At 43.3% G+C, this 19,673-nt stretch overlaps 1 protein-coding gene across 2 annotated transcripts in view; it reads right to left on the reverse strand.

Moving 5' to 3' along the window:
* Positions 1-19,673, reverse strand: part of LOC132381635 (ephrin type-B receptor 1) — a 653,754-nt gene that overhangs the window by 79,087 nt on the left and 554,994 nt on the right. For both annotated transcript variants that reach the window (XM_059951218.1, XM_059951207.1), the window contains exons 9-11: positions 17,070-17,134; positions 2,390-2,512; positions 1,962-2,209 (exon numbers count right to left, since the gene is read on the reverse strand). In XM_059951218.1, coding sequence (XP_059807201.1) covers positions 1,962-2,209; positions 2,390-2,512; positions 17,070-17,134 — 436 coding nt within the window. The remainder of the gene's footprint in view (positions 1-1,961; positions 2,210-2,389; positions 2,513-17,069; positions 17,135-19,673) is intronic.

Here is a 19,673-nt window from a genome sequence, read left to right on the forward strand (position 1 = left end):
GACCTTGAACAGAAAATCCTGGAAACAATTGTGGACACAGCCCAGCCTAGCATGGGTAAAGACCTGCCCATCATTGAGTACAACTACACTATGCTGTTGCAGGAAAGTAGTATCCATCATCAAGGAAGACATCATCATTAGGAAGACTAAGCCTGCACTGGTCCCTGTTACTATTGATGGTGAGGATGTAGATATGGATGTGGTGAAGACCTACAAGTGCCTGGGTGTGCACTTGTACAAGTACACTTGGATGACAGACATGAGTGTAGCACCAACTCACAGGCTGTGTACAAGAAGGGCCAGAGTTGTCTCCCTAAGGAGATAGGTCTTTTGGAGTATGCAGGCCTCTCCCACCAGTCTGTTGTCCCCAGTACAATCTTCTATGCGGTGGTGTACTGGGGCAATGGCATCAATACAGGCGATGCCAACAGAATCAATAAACTGATAAGAAAGACTGGCTCTGTTATAGGGGTCAAACTGGACACACTGGAGGCTGTGGTAGAACAAAGGACCCTCCCCAAAATCCTAGCAATTCTGGACAATGTTTCTCACCCTCTGCATGCTACCTTGGCTGAACAGAGGAGCACTTTTAGTGATAGACTAGGACAACTGTGCTGTTCCAAAGAGCACTATATGAGATCATTCTTGCCCTTGGCCATTAAGTTCTATAATGAGTCAACCTATAGCCGGGGAAGAGATGACTCTCTCCTGTTAGACTGTTGGAGACACCTTAGCTGTTATTCTTTCTTACTTCTCTTCTAATATGTGTATATTTCTGCACTTGTTATGCTACTGTGACACTGTAATTTCCTTTGGGATCAATAGAGTAACTATCTATCAAAGACCCCCAACATCCAAGCCACACTCTCTTCTTGATGCTGCCATCAGGAAAAAAGTATAGAATCCTCAGTACTCCCATGTTCAGGAATAGCTATTACCCCTCAACCATCAGGCTCTTTAACTAAAGGGGATAACTTCACTCACATTTACTTGCCCCAACACTGAACTGTTCCCACAACTATGAACTCACATTCAAGGGCTCTTTACCTCATGTTCTAGATATTTATTGCTTATTTATTTTATTTTCTCATTGTTACCATCAAGGAGAGGTACAGGAGCCTAAGACACATACCTAGTGTTTAGGAACAGCATCTTCCCTCTGCCATCTGATTTCTAAATGGACAGTGAGCCCATGTACACTACCTCACTATTGAACAAGTCAAAACATTAGCTACATACGAAGAGGCACCATCGCTTTTACTGGCTGTCCTTCAAAGTCGCAGAAAGGAGGAGATAACCAGCAGAATGCCTCAGTATCACTGATGAGTGTTCACTTTTGACCCTGGATGCTGTCTGTGTGGAGTTTGCACATTTTCCCTGTGGCCTAGTGTCCAGTTTCTCCCATATCCCAAACATGTGGGGGTTAGTTGTTAAATAGCTGCTATAAATTGACACTGGTGTGTATATGGGTGGTACAATAGTGGTAGGGGGGAGGTTGAGTGAAGGGAATGTGGTAAGTGGAGACAGCTTCTTGAGGTGGTGCCTAGAGAAGACTAAATGTATCAGTAAGGACCCTCCCCATCTGAGCATGCCCCCTTCTCGTTACTACCATCAGGGAGGAGGTACAGGAGCCTGAACACCCACATTCAATGATTCAAGAACAGCCTTTTCTCTTCCAAATAGTCCATCAACTGATGAATGTTTTCTTTTCCTTGTACTATTTATATTTGTAATGCTTAGTAATTTTAAGTCTGCACTGTACTACTGCTGCAAATCAACACATTCCACGTCGTATAATTCAGTGATGATAAATTTAATCTTGATTGTGAATGAAACAGGATTGATGGAAGAGTAATACAAAATTACTCAGTGGTCTGAACAGCCTCTTTCTACCCTGACTCAGGAGGAAGTTGTGAGTCATTTGACAAGACACCCTTTGGCAAAGGTGCTTGAATAATTACCCTGAGGAATGAATCCAGTGCTCCGTTCTCCATGAATTCTGTAATGATCATCACTGGTCGACTCTTGGTCACCACTCCTTCCAAGCGGATGATGTTTGGATGGTCAAACTGGCCCATGATACTGGCCTCACTCAGAAAATCTCGCCGTTGCTTCTCAGAGTAGGCAGCCTTTAGAGTTTTAATTGCTGCGTAGATTTCACGCTTTGCTGATAGCTTGAGGCGGCCCTTGTACACTTCCCCAAATTCTCCTGGATGGGCAAAAAGGGGATATGTGTGTGTGTGGTTACAAGAGAAGGTTAAGCTAAAAAAAGTGAAACCAGGTAATTTAACAAATAAAAAAACCTCAGTTACAGCTACACTGCAAAATATGTCCCACAAGTGAGAAGGAAAGTCAATTCGCGCAACATCTGAAACACAACAAGATGTACCTGCTCCAATTACTTCCTCAATTTTCACACATGAGACATCAATCTCCTTGGCAAACTCCCGGACAGCCTCATTTGGATCCTCATAAGTGAATGGATCAATGTAGATCTTCATCCCAGGAGAACCTAGGGAGTTCAGACAGCAGTTATCAATCAAATCAGCTGCCACTAGGGCATTTACAAAGCCACAGGATCTTCCCGTCTACCTCTGGTCTTGTCATGAATATGAAACACTGACAGTCTGTGGAAAAAATCGACACTTGGACTTATGGTAAAGAGGTGGCTTTCACATATCTCCTGACTGAGGAAATCTGTGGTTTATAAGATTCCTTCTGTTTTCAATGAACAAATATATCTCTTCACGAAACAGGTTGGCTGGAGCTAGTCAACAACTTTAATTGCAACAGAGAGTGTAAATAGTAGTAAGGTAACGGATTAGACTGTGAGGAGAATTTAAAATTAATCCATCAAATTTTCTGCTTTGCTTTTTCTTGACAGTCCTCTTCAGCCTGGTCTATCAGCATACATTGGCATATATTCTCACCTCATTATAACGCTCTAAGGCCCCAGTGACCAATAGGTCAAGAATCCGGAGTGAATCTTAATCATTCTGCTCAAATATTACTGCTTGCATTTTGAACATTTTGAAATACTAATTATAGCTATTATAATTAACTTTCTTAACTTATTCCAGTAAGGCAGGGGTTTCCAACCTTTCTTATGCCATGTACCCCTACCATTAAATGGGGGATCTGTGGACCCCAGTATACGAATGGCTGCACTAAAGTGAGTCACGTTTAATGCTGGTGAGCTGACTGAATGGTAAGCAGGGCTGGAGCTGAACTCTGTACATAAGGGATGCCGATGGGAGCTGCCCTCCTTCCCATAATCCACCAATTGTAAAAGCGAATTGGTGATAACGTCCTCCATAGTTGTATGTCTAGTAGGTGACAGTAGGACTCGACTTAACCTTGACCCCAGATAATGATGGTGACACCTGATGTCACAAAATTTAGATGTCTGAATTCTGGAGAGTAGGACAGTTAGGACAAGAACACAAGAAGGAAAGCTTGGAAGCAGATCAGCTCTAAAGGTGTTTGGGCTGCAATCAACCTTTGGGAAATGTACAAGCTCTACCACCAGGATGGATATGGAACAACAGCACCCACCAGCTCCCCCTCCAAGCCACATACATACCACGTTGATTTGGAAATACAGTCAGCCCTCCTTATCCACGGGTGATTGGTTCCAGGAACCCCCGCGGATACCAAAATTCGTGGATGCTCAAGTCCCTTATTTATCATGTATCAGTGTGGTGGTCTTTAGGACCCAGCGGAACCCCAGACTTTATTTAACATGTCTCTGTTCAGTGGACATTAGGACCTGGCGGTGCAGATCTGAATCGGCAGTGTTTCTGTTCACGAAAATAATCACGATCGTGATTGAAAATAAGGTGGAAGTAATAAAGCGACCGGAAAGAGGAGAAACGCCATCGGTCACTGGAAAAGCGTTAGGCTACAGTCGGTCAACAATTGGAACAATTTTAATGGAGCATGTGAAAGGCCCTGCAATTATTACTAAGCAATGCAGTGGTTTAATCATTGGAATACGTATGTTTCTTAAGTGTGTTATATGCATAGAAAGGTAAAGTATGTACTATATACTAAGAAAAACGTTTGACCAACTGGCGCTAAATAATATCGGATGTACCTGTTCCGACTTCAAATCCGACTTAAAGACAGACTCAGGAATGGAACTCAATCATAACCCGGGTCTGCCTGTATTTTTAAGTCATTTCTAGATTACTTATAATACTTAGTACAATGTAAATGCTATGTAAATAGTTGTTATACTGTATTGCTTAGGGAATAATGGCAAGAAAAAATAGTCTGTACATGCTCAAGCAACGAATGCTGGAGAGAGAACTTCCGGGTTTTCCCGATCCGCGGTTGATTGAATCCGCGCATACAGAATCCACGGATAAGGAGGGCCGACTGTATATCATCAATCCTTCATCGTAGCTGAGTATAAACCCTAGAAGTCACTCCCCAGGCACACTAAGGAGGTACTTCACCATGAGAAACAGATCCCACTAAAATTCGAAATGTTTAATTTTCATACACTAAGTGGCAAGAGCTTAGGATACCTGCCTCTCCAAAATATGCTGACTTCATTGATTTTTATTAGAAGGTTAACGTGGGTAGATTTCTTTTGAGTAAGATTATCAAGGGGAGTAGATGAAGGGGCAGTGAATGGAACTGTAATTAAGAGTACGAGAATCGATAACAGGGTAATTTGAAATTTAAAATTATAATCTAAGTGATTTTTGGGGCTGAATAACCTTCAGAAATGCTGAAAGGTGCTTGTGCCAACATCGCGTGTGTGACAGAGGGCATGAACTGCCATATAATGCGTCAATGGAACCCGTTGAGCTGTGCTGGCTGTTTCATCTGCTGTCCAACTAGACCCACATCCCTTACGAATTTTCCCTTCACATGAACCTGGATCCAATCTGCAATAAAGGTCATTAAAGTTATTGTGTGAAACAGCATGGAAACAGGCCCTTTGGCCCACTGAGTCTATGTTGATCATAAAATAGCCATTTAATCCACTTCCACACTGATTCCATTTGTTCATTCTACCCACATTCCTGTCAACTCCCCCCGATTCAACCACTCACCTGGGGTAATCTACAGTGGAAAATTAACGTACCCAAAGCACAGATCTTAGGGATCTGGGAGGAAACCAACAGTCACAGCGAAAGTGTGCAAGCTCCACACAGACTGCACTGGAGGTGAGGATAGAACTTGGGTTTCTTAAACTCTGAGCAGTGGATCTACTCTGCTGCCCATTGAATCTGCTTCTAGCACTCTCAGCACATTTCATAACTTATAAACACGCTGTGTAAAACATTCTGTTCCCCTTTGTTCATTTGCCTCCTTATTTACTCTCTGCACTCACTTGCCCAAAACTAGAGTCATAGAGCACAGATACAGGTCCTTTGGCTCATCTAGTCTGTGCCTAGCTATTATTCTGTCCAATCCGATCAACCTGCACCTGAACCATCCCCTCCCATTCATGTACTTACCCAAATGTCTTTGCAATCAAACCCACATCCACCACATCTACTGGCAGCTCGTTCCACACTTGAACCACTCTCTGAGTGAAGAACATTTTGCTCAGGTTCCCCTTAAATATTTCAGTTTTCAGGAAGGATGTGAAAACCATAGAAAGGGTGCAGAGGAGATTTACAAGGATGTTGCCTGGATTGGGGAGCATATCTTACGAGAATAAGTTGAGCAAACTTGGCCTTTTCTCCTTGGAGCAATGGAGGATGAGAGGTGATCTGACAGAGGTATACAAGATGATAAGAGGCATTGATCATGTGGATAGTCAGAGGCTCTTTCCCAGGGCTGAAATGGCTAGCACAAGAGGGCACAGTTTTAAGGTGCTGGGGAGTAGGTACAGAGGAGATGTCAGGGGTAAGTTTTTTACACAGAGAGTGGTGAGTGCGTGGAATGGGCTGCCAGTGATGGTGGTGAAGGTGGATATGATAGGGTCTTTTAAGAGACTCCTGGATAGGTACATGGAGCTTAGAAAAATAGAGGGCTATGTGTAACCCTAGGTAATTTCTAAAGTAAGTACATGTTCAGCACAATTTTGTGGGCCGAAGGGCCTGTATTGTGCTGTAGGTTTTCTATGTTTCTAAGTTACACCTTTAAACTATGTTCTCTAGTTCTTGTCTCACCCAACCTCAGTTGAGAAAGCCTGCATACATTTACACTATTTATACCTCTTATAATTTTGTATACTTCAATCAAATCTCCCCTTATTATCCTATGCTTCAGGGAATAAAGTCCTAACCTATTCAACTGTACCTTATAACTCAGGTTCTCAAGTAATAGCAACATTCTTGTAAATCTTCTCTGCACTGTTTCAAACTTATTAATATCTTTCCTTTAGATGTGACCAAAATTGCACATAATACTCCAAATTTGGTCTTGTCAATGTATTATACAATTTCAACACAACATCCCAGCTCCTATACTCAATATTCCGAATCATGCAGGCCAATGTGTCGAATGCTCTACCTGTGAGCCCACGTTCAATGAGATATGAATCTGTATTTCCAGGTTCCTCGGTTCTACCACACTCTAGGTTTCACTGAGTGAGTCCTACCCTGGTATGTCCTCTTAAAGGGCAACGCTCACATTTGTCTGCAGTAAATTACATGCCATTTTTCAATCCATTTTTCCAGCTGGTTTCCAGCTCCCACTGCTGACTTTGATCGTCTTCCTTACTGTCCTGTAAATCACCCAATCTTGTGTCACACCACTAGTCACAGGCCCCCAGATATCCACTACCACCCTTTGTCTACTGCTGACAACTCAACCTCTGGATCAACTTCACATATGGGATTTTCTCAAAGGACTTTCTAAACACCATGTAGGCAACATCCACTGCCCCTCCTTCAGCAACATTCGGTAACCTCATTGAAAAACTAAAAATTTGGTTAGACACAACCTACAATGCAGTAAACCATGTTGACTATCCCTAATCAGGCCCTGTCTATCCAAATACTTACATTTCTTGTCCCTTAGAATACAATCCAATAACTTACCCACCTAATGTCAGGCTCATTGGCCTATAATTTCCCAGCTCACTCTTAGACCCTTTTTTGAACCTCGCTTGTGGCTAGGGATGTTTTATATACCTCTGCAAGGACCTACAACTTTGCCACTCACCTCCCACACGACATGAGGAGACACCTTGTCACACCCTGGGCACTCAGCCGGTCTAATTCTTTTTTTCCAACACAGCAAACACTTCCTCTTTTGTAATCTGAATATGATCCATGACCACACAACTGTTTTGCATCAGTTCTACAGACTCTGTGTCTGGCTCCCAAGTAAATGCAGAATCAAAAAATAATTTTAAGATCATCCCCATCTCTTTTAGCTCAAGACATAAATAACTACACTGATCTCCAGGTGCACCAATTCTGACTTGTTATCCTTTCCCTCTTAACATACCTGTAGAAGTCCTTGAGATTCTCCTTCATCTTGTCCGTACTTGTAATATTTCACTTTTGAAGGCCTCCCACTTACTATGCATCCCTTTGCCAGAAGACAACCTATGCCAATCCACACCTGCCAGAATCAATCTGATGCAACCAAAATTGGCCTTTGTCCAATTTATAACCTCAAAGCAAGGAGAAGTCCTATGCTTTTCCATAATAACCTTGAATCTAATAGAATTATGTTCTCCAGATCCAAAGTATTTCCCTATATATAAATCTGATACTGTTCTGCCTCATTACCTAATAGGCAATCCAGTATCTTGCTCTCTCTGTTTGACACCTCTACTAAAGAAACTTTCCTGCAGATAACTGACAAAGTTTATTCTACCCAATACTGTTATAGTGTGGTGGTGGGGGGGGGGGGGGTCCTAGTCACTGTGTGGTCAGTTTAAATTATCTAGTCTCACAACCTTATTTTTATTTCAACTCTTTGCTATCTCTCTACAAATTTACTCCTCTAAATCCTGCTGACTACTGGGAGAAATAGAATATAATCCCATTAATGCAGTCAAACCTTTCTTATTCCTCCATTCCGCCCATATAGCCTTGAGCTCTCCAGTCTCTCCTACCTGAGCACTGCTGTGACATCTGATGAGTAATGCCAGTCCTCCTCCCTCTACCTTGTCTAAAACAACAGAACTGTCATAATTCCATGTGCTGATCCATGCTCTAAGTTATCTGCTTTACCTCCATGCATTGAAATATACACAACTATGAACATTAGTGCCTCCTTCCTGGACCTTTTGATTCCTGCCTTTGTTTATCACCTGAACATCTATTTCCCTACAGCCACCCTGGTTACCATCCCCCTGCAGTTCTAGTTTGAACCTCCCTGAGCTGCACTACTAAACCTTTCTGCAGGGACGAGGAAATCTGCAGATGCTGGAAATTCAAAGTGTCTCGGCCCGAAACGTCGACTGTATTTCTTCCTACAGATGCTGCCTGGCCTGCTGCGTTCCACCAGCATTTTGTGTGTGTTGCTCCCTGCAAGGATACTGGTGACTCACTCTCCAGTTGAGGTTCAAACTATCCCATTTTTTTTACAGGTCCCACTTACCAGCAGTTGGTCCAGCCACGCTCAGGGTGAAAATGTTCTTGCTTAGATCCTCCTAAACCTCTGCACACTAAACTAATGACCTTAAATGTTAGACACCCCTGCGATAGTCTCTGAGTTTCTCAAACCCTTTCATAGCATTAAATATTGGATAAACTTATAAGTTATCCATCCCATACTGACAATCAGTATTTCCAGAGACACAGGTTGGTTACCAAATAGAATGCCCTATTGAGTCAATCAGAGAGCAGCTGCTCTATCCATTCCTGTTCTATGTTCTATGATTGGAGTGGAGGGGGCAAAGATAGAACAGCGTCCTGTTCATTGTTCGGGCTATTATCTCCTCTCCAGCACAAAGCACATTGGCTGGAAAAGCAGAAGTAGAATGTAATCAGTGAACAAGGTCTTTTTTATCTGTGGGAGGGGAGAAAGATTGAGCGAGGGAACAGTTCTAAATCATCTAGTGCTTCAGTTGTTCACAATGCTCTGGAAAGTATTTCAGGTTTGAAAGCTGATCCACAGCTGGAACAGAGCTGACAGTTTCATCGGTAACACAATCCTTTTCGTGCATTATAAAGCATCCCCTCGATGATGGCTGATATAATATTGTGACTGCTCTACAGCAATAGGAATATTGTCAGCATATAAATCTATCCTCCAATGTTAAAATACTTTGACACACTTTACATCTGATTTCACAGTGCAAAATTTTAAGCACAGATCTTTGCGTGGATAAGGTCACAACCATGTGCAATTTGCTAAAAAACAGCTCAAGAAACTTTCTGCACAGTGCAAATGATGTGTTGATCACAAACACAAAATACTCTGCAGATGCTGGGGTCAAAGCAACACGCACAACACGCTGGAGGAACTCAGCAGGTCCAGCAGCGTCCGTGGAAACAAGCAGTCAACATTTCGGGCCCAGACCCTTCGTTAGGACTGAAGAGGGAAGGGGCGGGGTCCCTATAAAGAAGGTGGGGCAGGGTAGGAAGGAGAGGGCTGGTAGATGCCAGGTGAAAAACCAATAAGGAGAAAGATCAAGGGGTGGGGGCGGGGAAGCAGGAAAGGTGAAGAAGGAATGTAAGGGGAAAGCACTATGGGTAGTAGAAGGAAGCAGAACCGTGAGGGAGGTGATAAGCAGCTGGGGGAAGAGGCACAGGGAAATTGGGATGGGTGAAGGGAGAGGGAGGGAATTACCAGAAGTTGGAGAAATTAATGTTCATGCCAAGGGCCTGGAGACTACACAGACGGTATATGAGGTGTTGCTTCTCCAACCTGAGTTAGGCCTCATCATGGCAGTAGAGGAGGCCATGTATGGACAAATCCGAATGGGAATGTGAAGCAGAGTTGAAGTGTGTGGCAACCGGGAGATCCTGTTTGTTGTGGCAGACGGAGTGGAGGTGCTTGATGAAGTGGTTCCCCAATCTGCGTCGGGTCTCACTGATGTAGAGGAGGCCGCACCGGGAGCACCGGATGCAATAGATGAACCCAACAGACTCACAGGTGAAGTGTTGCCTCACCTGGAAGGACTGTTTGGGGCCCTGAATGGTGGTAAGAGAGGAAGTGTAGGGACAGGTGTAGCACTTCCCCTTGCAGGGATAAGTACCAGGTGGGAGATCTGTCGGAAGGGACGTGTGGTCCAGGCAGTTGCGGAGGGAACAATCCCTGCAAAAAGCAGAGAGGGGTAGAGAGGGAAAGATGTGCTTAGTGGTGGGGTCCTGTTGAATGCGGCGGAAGTTTTCGAGGATAAGATGTTGGATCTGGAGGCTGGTGGGGTGATAGGTGAGGACAAGGGGAACACGCTCCCTGTTGTGGTGACAGGAGGATGGGGTGAGGGCTGAAGTGCGGGAAATGGAGGAGATGCGGGTGAGGGCATCATTGATGACGGCAGAAGGGAAACCACGATTCTTAAAGAAAGAGGACATTTGGGATGTCCTGGAATGGAAAGCCTCATCCTGGGAGGGACTAGGAATAGGGAATAGGATTTTTGCATGTGGCAGGGTGGGAAGAGGTATGGTCGAGTTAGTTATGACAGTCAGTGGGTTTATAGATGACAGTGGACAGTCTGTCACCAGAGATGGAGACCGAGAGATTGAGAAAGGAAAGAGAAGTGCCCGAGATGGACCAAGTGAATTTGAGGGCTGGGTGGAAGTTAGGAGGCAGAGTCGATGAAATTGACCAGCTCAGCATGGCTGCAGGAAGCAGCACAAATGTAGTCATTAATGTAGCGAAGGAAAAGTTGGGGAGCAGTACCAGTATAGATTTGGAGCATAGACTGTTCCACATAACCCACAAAAAGGCAGGCATAGCTGGGGCCCATGCGAGTGCCCATAGCTACACCCTTGATCTGGAGAAAGTGGGAAGAGCCAAAAGAGTTATTAAGTGTGAGTACCAGTTCCGCCTGAAGAAAGTGGGAAGAGCCAAAATAAAGGCTCAATCAGTCTTCCCCCTCTGCCCAGTGCCACTGATTAGATCACATAAGACTATATAACATTCATTACCATCCTCTGACTTCAATGGGCAAGCCAATTCTGAATCTACACAGCCAAGATTCCCTTTTCCCTCTCTGCAAGTAGCCCACTGCTGCTGTCTCTATATCCCATTGTTACTTCATTTACTGATATCTTGGTCCTGCCCTCTCTGTGGAGAAACTGGTACCTCCCATTTTCACTGTGTTTCAGTGCTGTAGTGCTGGTTGCAAAACCTCCACATCTCTCCGACTGGGATTGTCAAAATCAGCACCACTCACCACTCCCACCAAAAAAAAAGATCAATTATTTTAAAAAACAGAGATACCATAAAGATCCAAAACCAATACTCTGTCCCACATCCACTCCATAGATTAATGATCCAAAACCAATGCTCTGTCCCACATCCACTCCATAGATTAATGATCCAAAACCAATGCTCTGTCCCATGTCCACTCCATGGATCAATGACCCAAAACCAATACACTGCTCCACACCCTCTCCATAGATCAATGATCCAAAAACAGTGCTCGGCCACACAGCCACTCCATAGATCAATGATCCAAAACCAATAATCTGCCAATGTCCACTCCTACGATTGATGATCCAAAAACTATGCTCAGCCCCACACCAACTCCATAGATCAATGATCCAAAACCAATGCTCTGTCCCACACCCACTCCTACGATGACTGATCCAAAACCAATGCTCTGCCCCACAGCCACTCCATAGATCAATGATCCAAAACCAATGCTCTACCCCACACCCACTTCATAGATCTATGATTCAAAACTAATGCTCTACCCCACACCCACTTCATAAATCAATGATTCAAAACCAATGCTCTGCCCCACATCCATTCCAATGATCAATGATCCAAAACCAGTGCACTGTCCCATGACCACTCCATAGATCGATGATCCAAAACCAATGCTCTGCCCCACATCCACTCCAATGATCAATGATTCAAAACCAATGATCTGTCCCACACCAACTCCATAGATCAATAATCCAAAACCAATGCTCTACCCCACACCCACTTCATAGATCAATGATCCAAAACCAATGCTCGGCCCCACATACACTCCATATATCATTGATCCAAAACCAGTACTTGGACCCACAGCCACTCTATAGATCAAAAACCAATGCTCGGCCCCACTGGCATTCCACAGATCAATGATCCAATCCCAATGCTCTGTCCCACAGCCACACCATAGGTCAATGATCCAAAGTCAATGCTCGGCCCAACATACACTGCATAGGTCAATGATCTAAAACCAATGCTCTACCACACACCCATTTCATAGATCAATGATCCAAAACCAATGCTCTGTCCCACACCAACTCCATAGATCAATAATCCAAAACCAATGCTCTGTCCCACACCCACTCCTATGATCACTGATCCAAAACCAATACTCAGCCCCATGTACACTCCATAGGTCAATGATCCAAAACCAATTCTCTGCCCCACACCCTCTCCAAAGATCAATGATCCAAAACCAATGCTCTGACTCACACTCATTCCATACATCAATGATCAAAAACCAATACTCTGTCCCATACCAACTCCTACAATCACTGATGCAAAACCAGTGCTTTGTCCCACATCCACTCCATAGATCAATGATCCAAACCCAATGCTCGGCCCCACATTCACTCCATTGATCACTGATCCAAAACCAATGCTCAGCCCCACATACACTGCATAGGTCAATGATCCAAAACCAATGCTCTGTCCCAAACCCATTCCATAGATCAATGATCCAAAACCAATGCTCTGTCCCATACCAACTCCTACAATCACTGATGCAAAACCAGTGCTTTGTCCCACATCCACTCCATAGATCAATGATCCAAACCCAATGCTCGGCCCCACATTCACTCCATTGATCACTGATCCAAAACCAATGATCTGTCCCACAGCAACTCCATAGATCAATGATCCAAAACCAATGCTCGACCCCACATACACTGCATAGGTCAATGATCCAAAACCAATGCTCTGTCCAAAACACATTCCATAGATCAATGATCCAAAACCAATGCTCTGTCCCACACCCTCTCCATAGATCAATGATCCAAACTAAAGCACTGCCTACATCTACTCCTACGATTGATGCAGACCTGAGATACACATGTTGCTTGAGTTAGTGACCTATTAACACTCTATGCCTTCACTCTCTTGGAAGGCCCTGAGAAATAGAATCCAAATAAGAAAACAAAGACCAGCAGGTTTTGCCAATCAGAGCAAATCAGAGCAAAGTGGGTGAGCACCCATTAATAGGTGTAAAAAGTACTGCTACTGGAGGAAGATTCACAAATCAGCTCCCTGTCTGCATAACATGGCAATTAGATGGGAACACATTGCCTGATGTGTCTATATTAAGGCTCTCCATATTTCAGAATTCCCTGACACTTTCACATAAACTGAGATTATGCAGGAATATATTTAATCTTGAGCTGTGACAGTGTTTATTTCAATATATTTTCAGATGAGTGTGATTAGCCAGCTGGCACCTTCTGGGAGCTTAACAACTTCACATTAAGAGGGTACAGTGTATAAAACGGTGCCATATAAGCTGTTAGACACATTACCATTTACTACTGGTTATATGTTCTTCTGAATTTACTCTGCACTAAACATGCAATCAAATGTCCTTTAAAAAACTAGGTCTGACTCTGCCATTACTCCATGGTGTTTGCAACTCAAAAATGAACCACATCTTTATGCCTGCACAAGTCCATCCCCTTTGTGAGGGCACACACTCAAGAAAATCCACCTTCTTAGCAGCACACCAATTGATGTTTTAGTTCTGGGTCCCTTACAGTAATATTTCTCCATGACCAAGGCCCCATGAGTTGCCTGCAGGGATTCCTCCATGGGCTATACGACTGAGGAAATTCCAGGAACGAGGAAGCTCTGGGGAACAGACAGCTCACAAAGGAGAATGGTCAGTAGTTAGGATTCATATGTATGACTGGCAATCACTTCCAGAGGCTGAGGTTTGTGTTAGTCAGTAGTCAGGCCAGTAGGGTTGAGGCCTCAACTGTAGAGCGGTGAGACTCAGTCAGGTAACAGGCAGGATATTAATCAGGGGTTAGAGACTCAGTCAGGAATCTGATTGGAAGTTGTGTGATGGACATGGGTCAATCAGAGAAACAAGTCTTTTGTCTTGAGTTGGAATAAGGAGGCAGGAATTGCTTTAGGGACTTGGGAATAATTCAAAGGTCAAAGTGCTGATTACAGGTTCTATTGGGGTCAGTGTGCCAGTCAGGAGGAGGAACAAAAGTGTTGGGACCTGGATCAAGGAGTTGGTCGGTTGATTTAATGTGTCGGGGCCTTGCATGGGAGGGGTTTAGAGGAGGCAAATTAATGTGTTGAAGTCCTAGTTTAGGACTGGATCTGGGCCAGGAATAAGGTGCTTGGTTGATTCTGAGCTGTCCTGCTGTATGCTGCCCAGGGCGTGGCATCATTGCACATCTGTCTGACTTGGAATGGTGTCACAGGTGTACATATAATTTAGGGCAACAGCTGTCCAGTAGAGTCTTTGAAGTGACAGGTTTCTATCCAGGAAAGAGTCATCACTGGATTATTTTTCTTTCTCATAGTCTTGGACTAATTTTGACTTAATTCTATTTGTACAGTCTGTGCAGCTTGGCTCTTTGGTTTCACCTTCTTATAAATATTTTCTTTGTGTTATCCATTCCTCTCACATCTTCTCCTCACTGAAAACGAACTTGTTTTCTCTCCTCCAGTTCTGATGAAGGGTCCCAAGCCTAAAATATTAACTGTTTATCATTCCATAGACACTGCCTGCCTGACCCAGCATTCTCTGTTTCTTTTAACATTAGTGTGTCCAATTCTTACTCGTGGCTGCAACTTTTCAGTCTTGGCACCATCCTAATAACTCTCCTGCACACACTGCAGTGCAAACACATCCTTCCTGTCATGTGATGGCCAGATCATGTGCAGTACTCAAACTGCATCCTAATTGGTGTTGTTTCACCTTTCTTCTCTTTAATTCAATGCTTCAGTTCATGTGGAGAGGCACCCCTTTTAATGCCTGTGTTAGGCCTGTGCGCCCCCCCCCCCTCCTTTTTGAGAATCGCAAGATTGCTATTAAGTCAGGTCAGGAGACCCAGGAAATGAGAGAGAGAGATGTTTGGAATGTCTTGGCCCCAGCGATACAAGCCACGGAACAGGTCATTGTCTCTTGGAGACGTAATTGTGTATTGAATACTGTACTTCATGGAAGCCCTCAGGCAATGTGGGCTGGTTGGGGGATGGCATCATTCCACCCTGATTGACATCTGAGACCCTGTGAGTGGGGATAAAAGAGGGTCTGGGGAACAGACCCTCAGACGCACCAGAAGAAATGCCAGAACTCCTGTAACAGCGTAATAGCGAAAGCCGGTGGAAAAGCCCACGTGCGTCCTTTTCCATTTGCCTCGGAATTGGTGGGTCTTGCCACGAAAGAACTGCTTTAGCTAACCACAAAGGATAAATCAGCCCCAACGACTCTCGAAGGATCGACATCATAAAAGGAATGGGCAAGTTTTAATCCGTCTCTCTCTCCAACCAAAAGATGCAGCTTGAATGAACTAAAGTGACTTATATATTTCCATCGGACAATACATTATCCCCTAGACAATGATAGAGCTATTTCTTATTGATTATTATTATACCCGCGCTTTTAGATTTAGTATTGACGACGTATATTATCTGTATGTTTGCATTGATATTATTTTTGTATATTTTTATCAATAAATACTGTTAAAAATAGTACCATCAGACTTCAATGGACCTCTCTATCTTTGCTGGTAAGTGACCCAGTTACGGGGTACGTAACACCTTCTTTCCAAGATCCATGAACATAGTCTAAAGTTCCTCTGCTTCTACACACCTTTCATTATCCACTCAGTTACCCTTATTTTCTTTTTAAAGAGGAAAAAATACGTGCAATCAAATTCCCTGCTCCACTCCTTCCAATTCTTCTTTTTATTTTGTTGCACTGAGATCATAACCTCAGACAATTTCAACAGTCAACACTGAATAAAGCATGAACAGCCAAGAAGGAACATGAACATTAGTGATAAAAGGGAATAACTCCCTTGCCCATCTACAAGGATGAGCTTGAATGATTTAAACTGCTGGAATAGAGAATCATCCTGGCTCACCTGGAATAACTCCTGTTTCGGAGCTTGGTGATCCAGATGTATACACAACAAACCTGATCGTTTCCCCTCCACTCCCCTTTCATCAGGATCGATAAGAAACATCTAACCTTATTCATGAAGTTATAAAATCCTATGACATCAGAGAAGGATCTATTGGCACATCATACGTGAAGTGTTGTCTGATGAAATTCTGAACCAGCTTCTTTCAAATTTATTGAAATATACATTCTGTGGCTTCACACAGTTGCCTTTTTAATCGCCATTGAGAAATATGGCTAATTCCTAATTGCACTGACCCTTTTGAACAGTTGTCTTGGTATCTCCATATAGTTTTGGTAGTGATATGAGCCACCTTAGAATATTTGCTGTATTTAAGCTGCATTTCTTTTTGTTGTCGTTCCCAGAGAGATAGAGCATAGAGACTTGGTCCTTCAGCACATCAACCATTTTCTCATCCTACTCAAACCCATATTATTCTCCCCACATTCTCATCTCACAGATTCCACCACTCAGCTACACATTAGCAACAACTTAACTTTAACAACCCACCTCGTTTTGGGATGTGAGAGGAAGCTGGAGAATCTGGAAGACCCACACAATCACAGAGAGAACATCCAAACTCAATACGGACAGCACTGGAGATCGGAACTGAACCCTTGTCACCGGATCTATGCAACAGCAGCTGTACTCACAATGCCAATGTGCCACCACATCTGTTGGAGTGGAATAGCTACATATAGGCTTAAGGTTGGCAGCTTGATCTGCCAGCAACCAATCCAACTGTTCTGTGGTCACTCTGACTAAAACCTCTTTCAGCTTCCACTTGTGTTGCCACATTCTCAGAGTAAGCAATGAGATTTGAACCACTGTAAGTTGGTGGACCACGTAGTCACTCACCTCGCCCAGTGCTGTAGTGTTGAAGTTTATCGCTGTACACAGCTTCTTTGCCGTATGCACGTTTCCTGAAATAAAAGGGGAAGACAAATGCTGTAGGTCAGAAGAGCTGTGTTGTCTGAGGAGACATGGAGAAGAAGGAGATATAATTTGTTGGGCAGCATCAAACATTTAACTAACTATGTAGCATTTCCAAATACCTGACATGCTCAGAACTTTGGTGCAGACAGGCAGATATCCACTGGACAAGGATAGCCAGATGGTATGTTGCCTCCCTGGTTCCAGGGCACGGGATGTCTCAGATTGGGTCCAGAGTATTCTCAGGAGAGGGCGAGCAGCCAGAAGTCTTGGTACATGTTGGTACCAATGACATAGACAGAAAAAGAGAGGAGGTCCTGAAGGAAGATTACCGGGAAGGAAGGAAGTTGAAAAGCCTGACCTCCAGAGTAATAATCTCAGAATCCTGAGATTATTAGCACTGCCTGAGCAACGTGCTAATGATGGTAAGAATAGCAGAATTAAGCAGATGAATATGTGGCTAAGTGCAGGGGGCAGGGCTTCAAATTCTTAGATCACTGGGATCTATTTTGGGGAAGGCAAGACTTATACAGAAATGATGGGTTACACCTAAACTCAAAGGGTACTAATATCCTGGCAGGATAGTTTAATATAGCTGTTAGGGAGGGTTTAAACTAAGTTCGCAGGGGTAAGGAAACCAGGGTGTTAGGATCATGGAAGAGGAAAATAGAAATAAGTCAAAGATACTGTGCAGCAAAGATGGAAATAAGGATAGGCAGGTGAATAGACAGGATAATTTGCTGTGCGATAGAAATCGGTAATGGATACTGATCTAAATGTACTGCACCTAAATGCACGCAGCATTAGAAATAATGTGGATGACCTTGTTGTACAGCTATAGGTTAAAAGATATGACACTGTGGTCATCACCAAGTCATGGCTTAATGATGGATGCGATTGAGAGCTGAACGTCCAAGGTTACACAGTTGTATAGGAAAGATGGGAAGGTAGGTACAGGGGGTGGTGTGGCCCTGAAGTTAAGCAACTATATAAAATCACTAGAAAGAAGGGACATAGGTTCAGAAGAGGTAGAATCCTTATGGGTCGAGTCATTTCAAGAGGAATAGTGTATAAGAGTAAGGAGGTGTTGATGAGGCTCTATGGGGCACTGGTGAGACCTCATTTGGAATACTGTGTGCAGTTTTGGGCCCCCATCTTACAAGGGATGTACTGATGTTGGAAGGAGCTCAGAGAAGATTTATGAGGATGATTCCTTGAATGCAGGGGCTAACGTATGAGGAGCATTTGTCAGCTCTTGGACTGTATTCAGTAGAGTATAGAAGAATGAGAGGGGGATCTCATAGAAACATTTCGAATGTTGAAAGGGTTGGACAGAGTAGATGTGGAAAGCCTTTGGTGGGTGAATTTAGGACAAGAGGCAACAGTCTAAGATAGTACAAGCTGAGTCGGTCACCATGAAGAAGCCTCGGACTCAAGTGCATCTTACCTCCGGTGATACAGAACAGAAATTGGCAGCAACATCAACAGTCTTCAAGAAGGAACAACAGGAACTGTGCATGCGCGCAGGAAAGGGCATGCGCAAACATGAGCAATTTGAACTACAAATCCCAGCTACGATTGGAAGCGGAAGTGAAAATGAACCCGAGGTGGATTCGGATTCTCTGGAACATACAGATGAAGATGAGGAAGTAAAAGAAGAACAACAGGAAGAGGTTGGAAGTGGAAGATATTCTGGAGACATAAGAGAAGCTTTGGCGCAAATAATGCATGAATTAAAAGAATTAAAAACATTAAAAATAATAAAAGAAGATATTAAAAATATGAAGACTATGTTTGATAAAATGGTGAAAAAACAGGAGAAGATGGACAAGAAAGTTAAAAAGCTGGAAGAAATAACAGGAGACACTATTGAGAGAGTGAATAAAATGGAAGATAATATTCTTGCCTGGACATCAGAAAGAAAACGACTGTTGGAAAAAATAGACGTGCTTGAAAATTTTAGTAGACAAAATAATATTAAAATTGTTGGTCTTAAAGAAGGGATAGAGGGAGAAGATCCAATAAATTTTTTTCAAAAATGGATCCCGGAAAATTTGGAAATAGAAGAGGGAACCCAGTTGATTAAAATCGAAAGGGTCCACAGAGCCTTAAGACAGAAACCTCAACCTGATCAAAACCCACAACCAATCTTGATAAAATGCTTAAGATATCAAGATAAAGAAAAGATCCTGAAGGCGGCTGCCCAATGTGCCAGAATGAGAAATGAGCCATTGATGATGGAAGGGAAAGCAGTTCTTTTCTATCCTTATATAAGTTATGACCTTTTGAAGAGAAAGAAGGAATTTAACCCAGTGAAAAAAGTTTTATGGGAAAAGGGTTATAAATTTATATTGCGCCACCCGGCAACACTGATAATTTTTTTGGATGACGGAAAAAGAAGATTTTTTACTGATCATCGGGATGCAGAGGAGTTTGCACAAGAACTCCCAAATATTTGCTAGACACAGTAAAGACTTAAAAGTGAAACAGATTAAAGATGAAGACGGGGACACTGAACTGAGTTGATGG

Source organism: Hypanus sabinus, chromosome 2, assembly GCF_030144855.1.
Source record: "Hypanus sabinus isolate sHypSab1 chromosome 2, sHypSab1.hap1, whole genome shotgun sequence".
Classification (NCBI taxonomy): domain Eukaryota; kingdom Metazoa; phylum Chordata; class Chondrichthyes; order Myliobatiformes; family Dasyatidae; genus Hypanus; species Hypanus sabinus.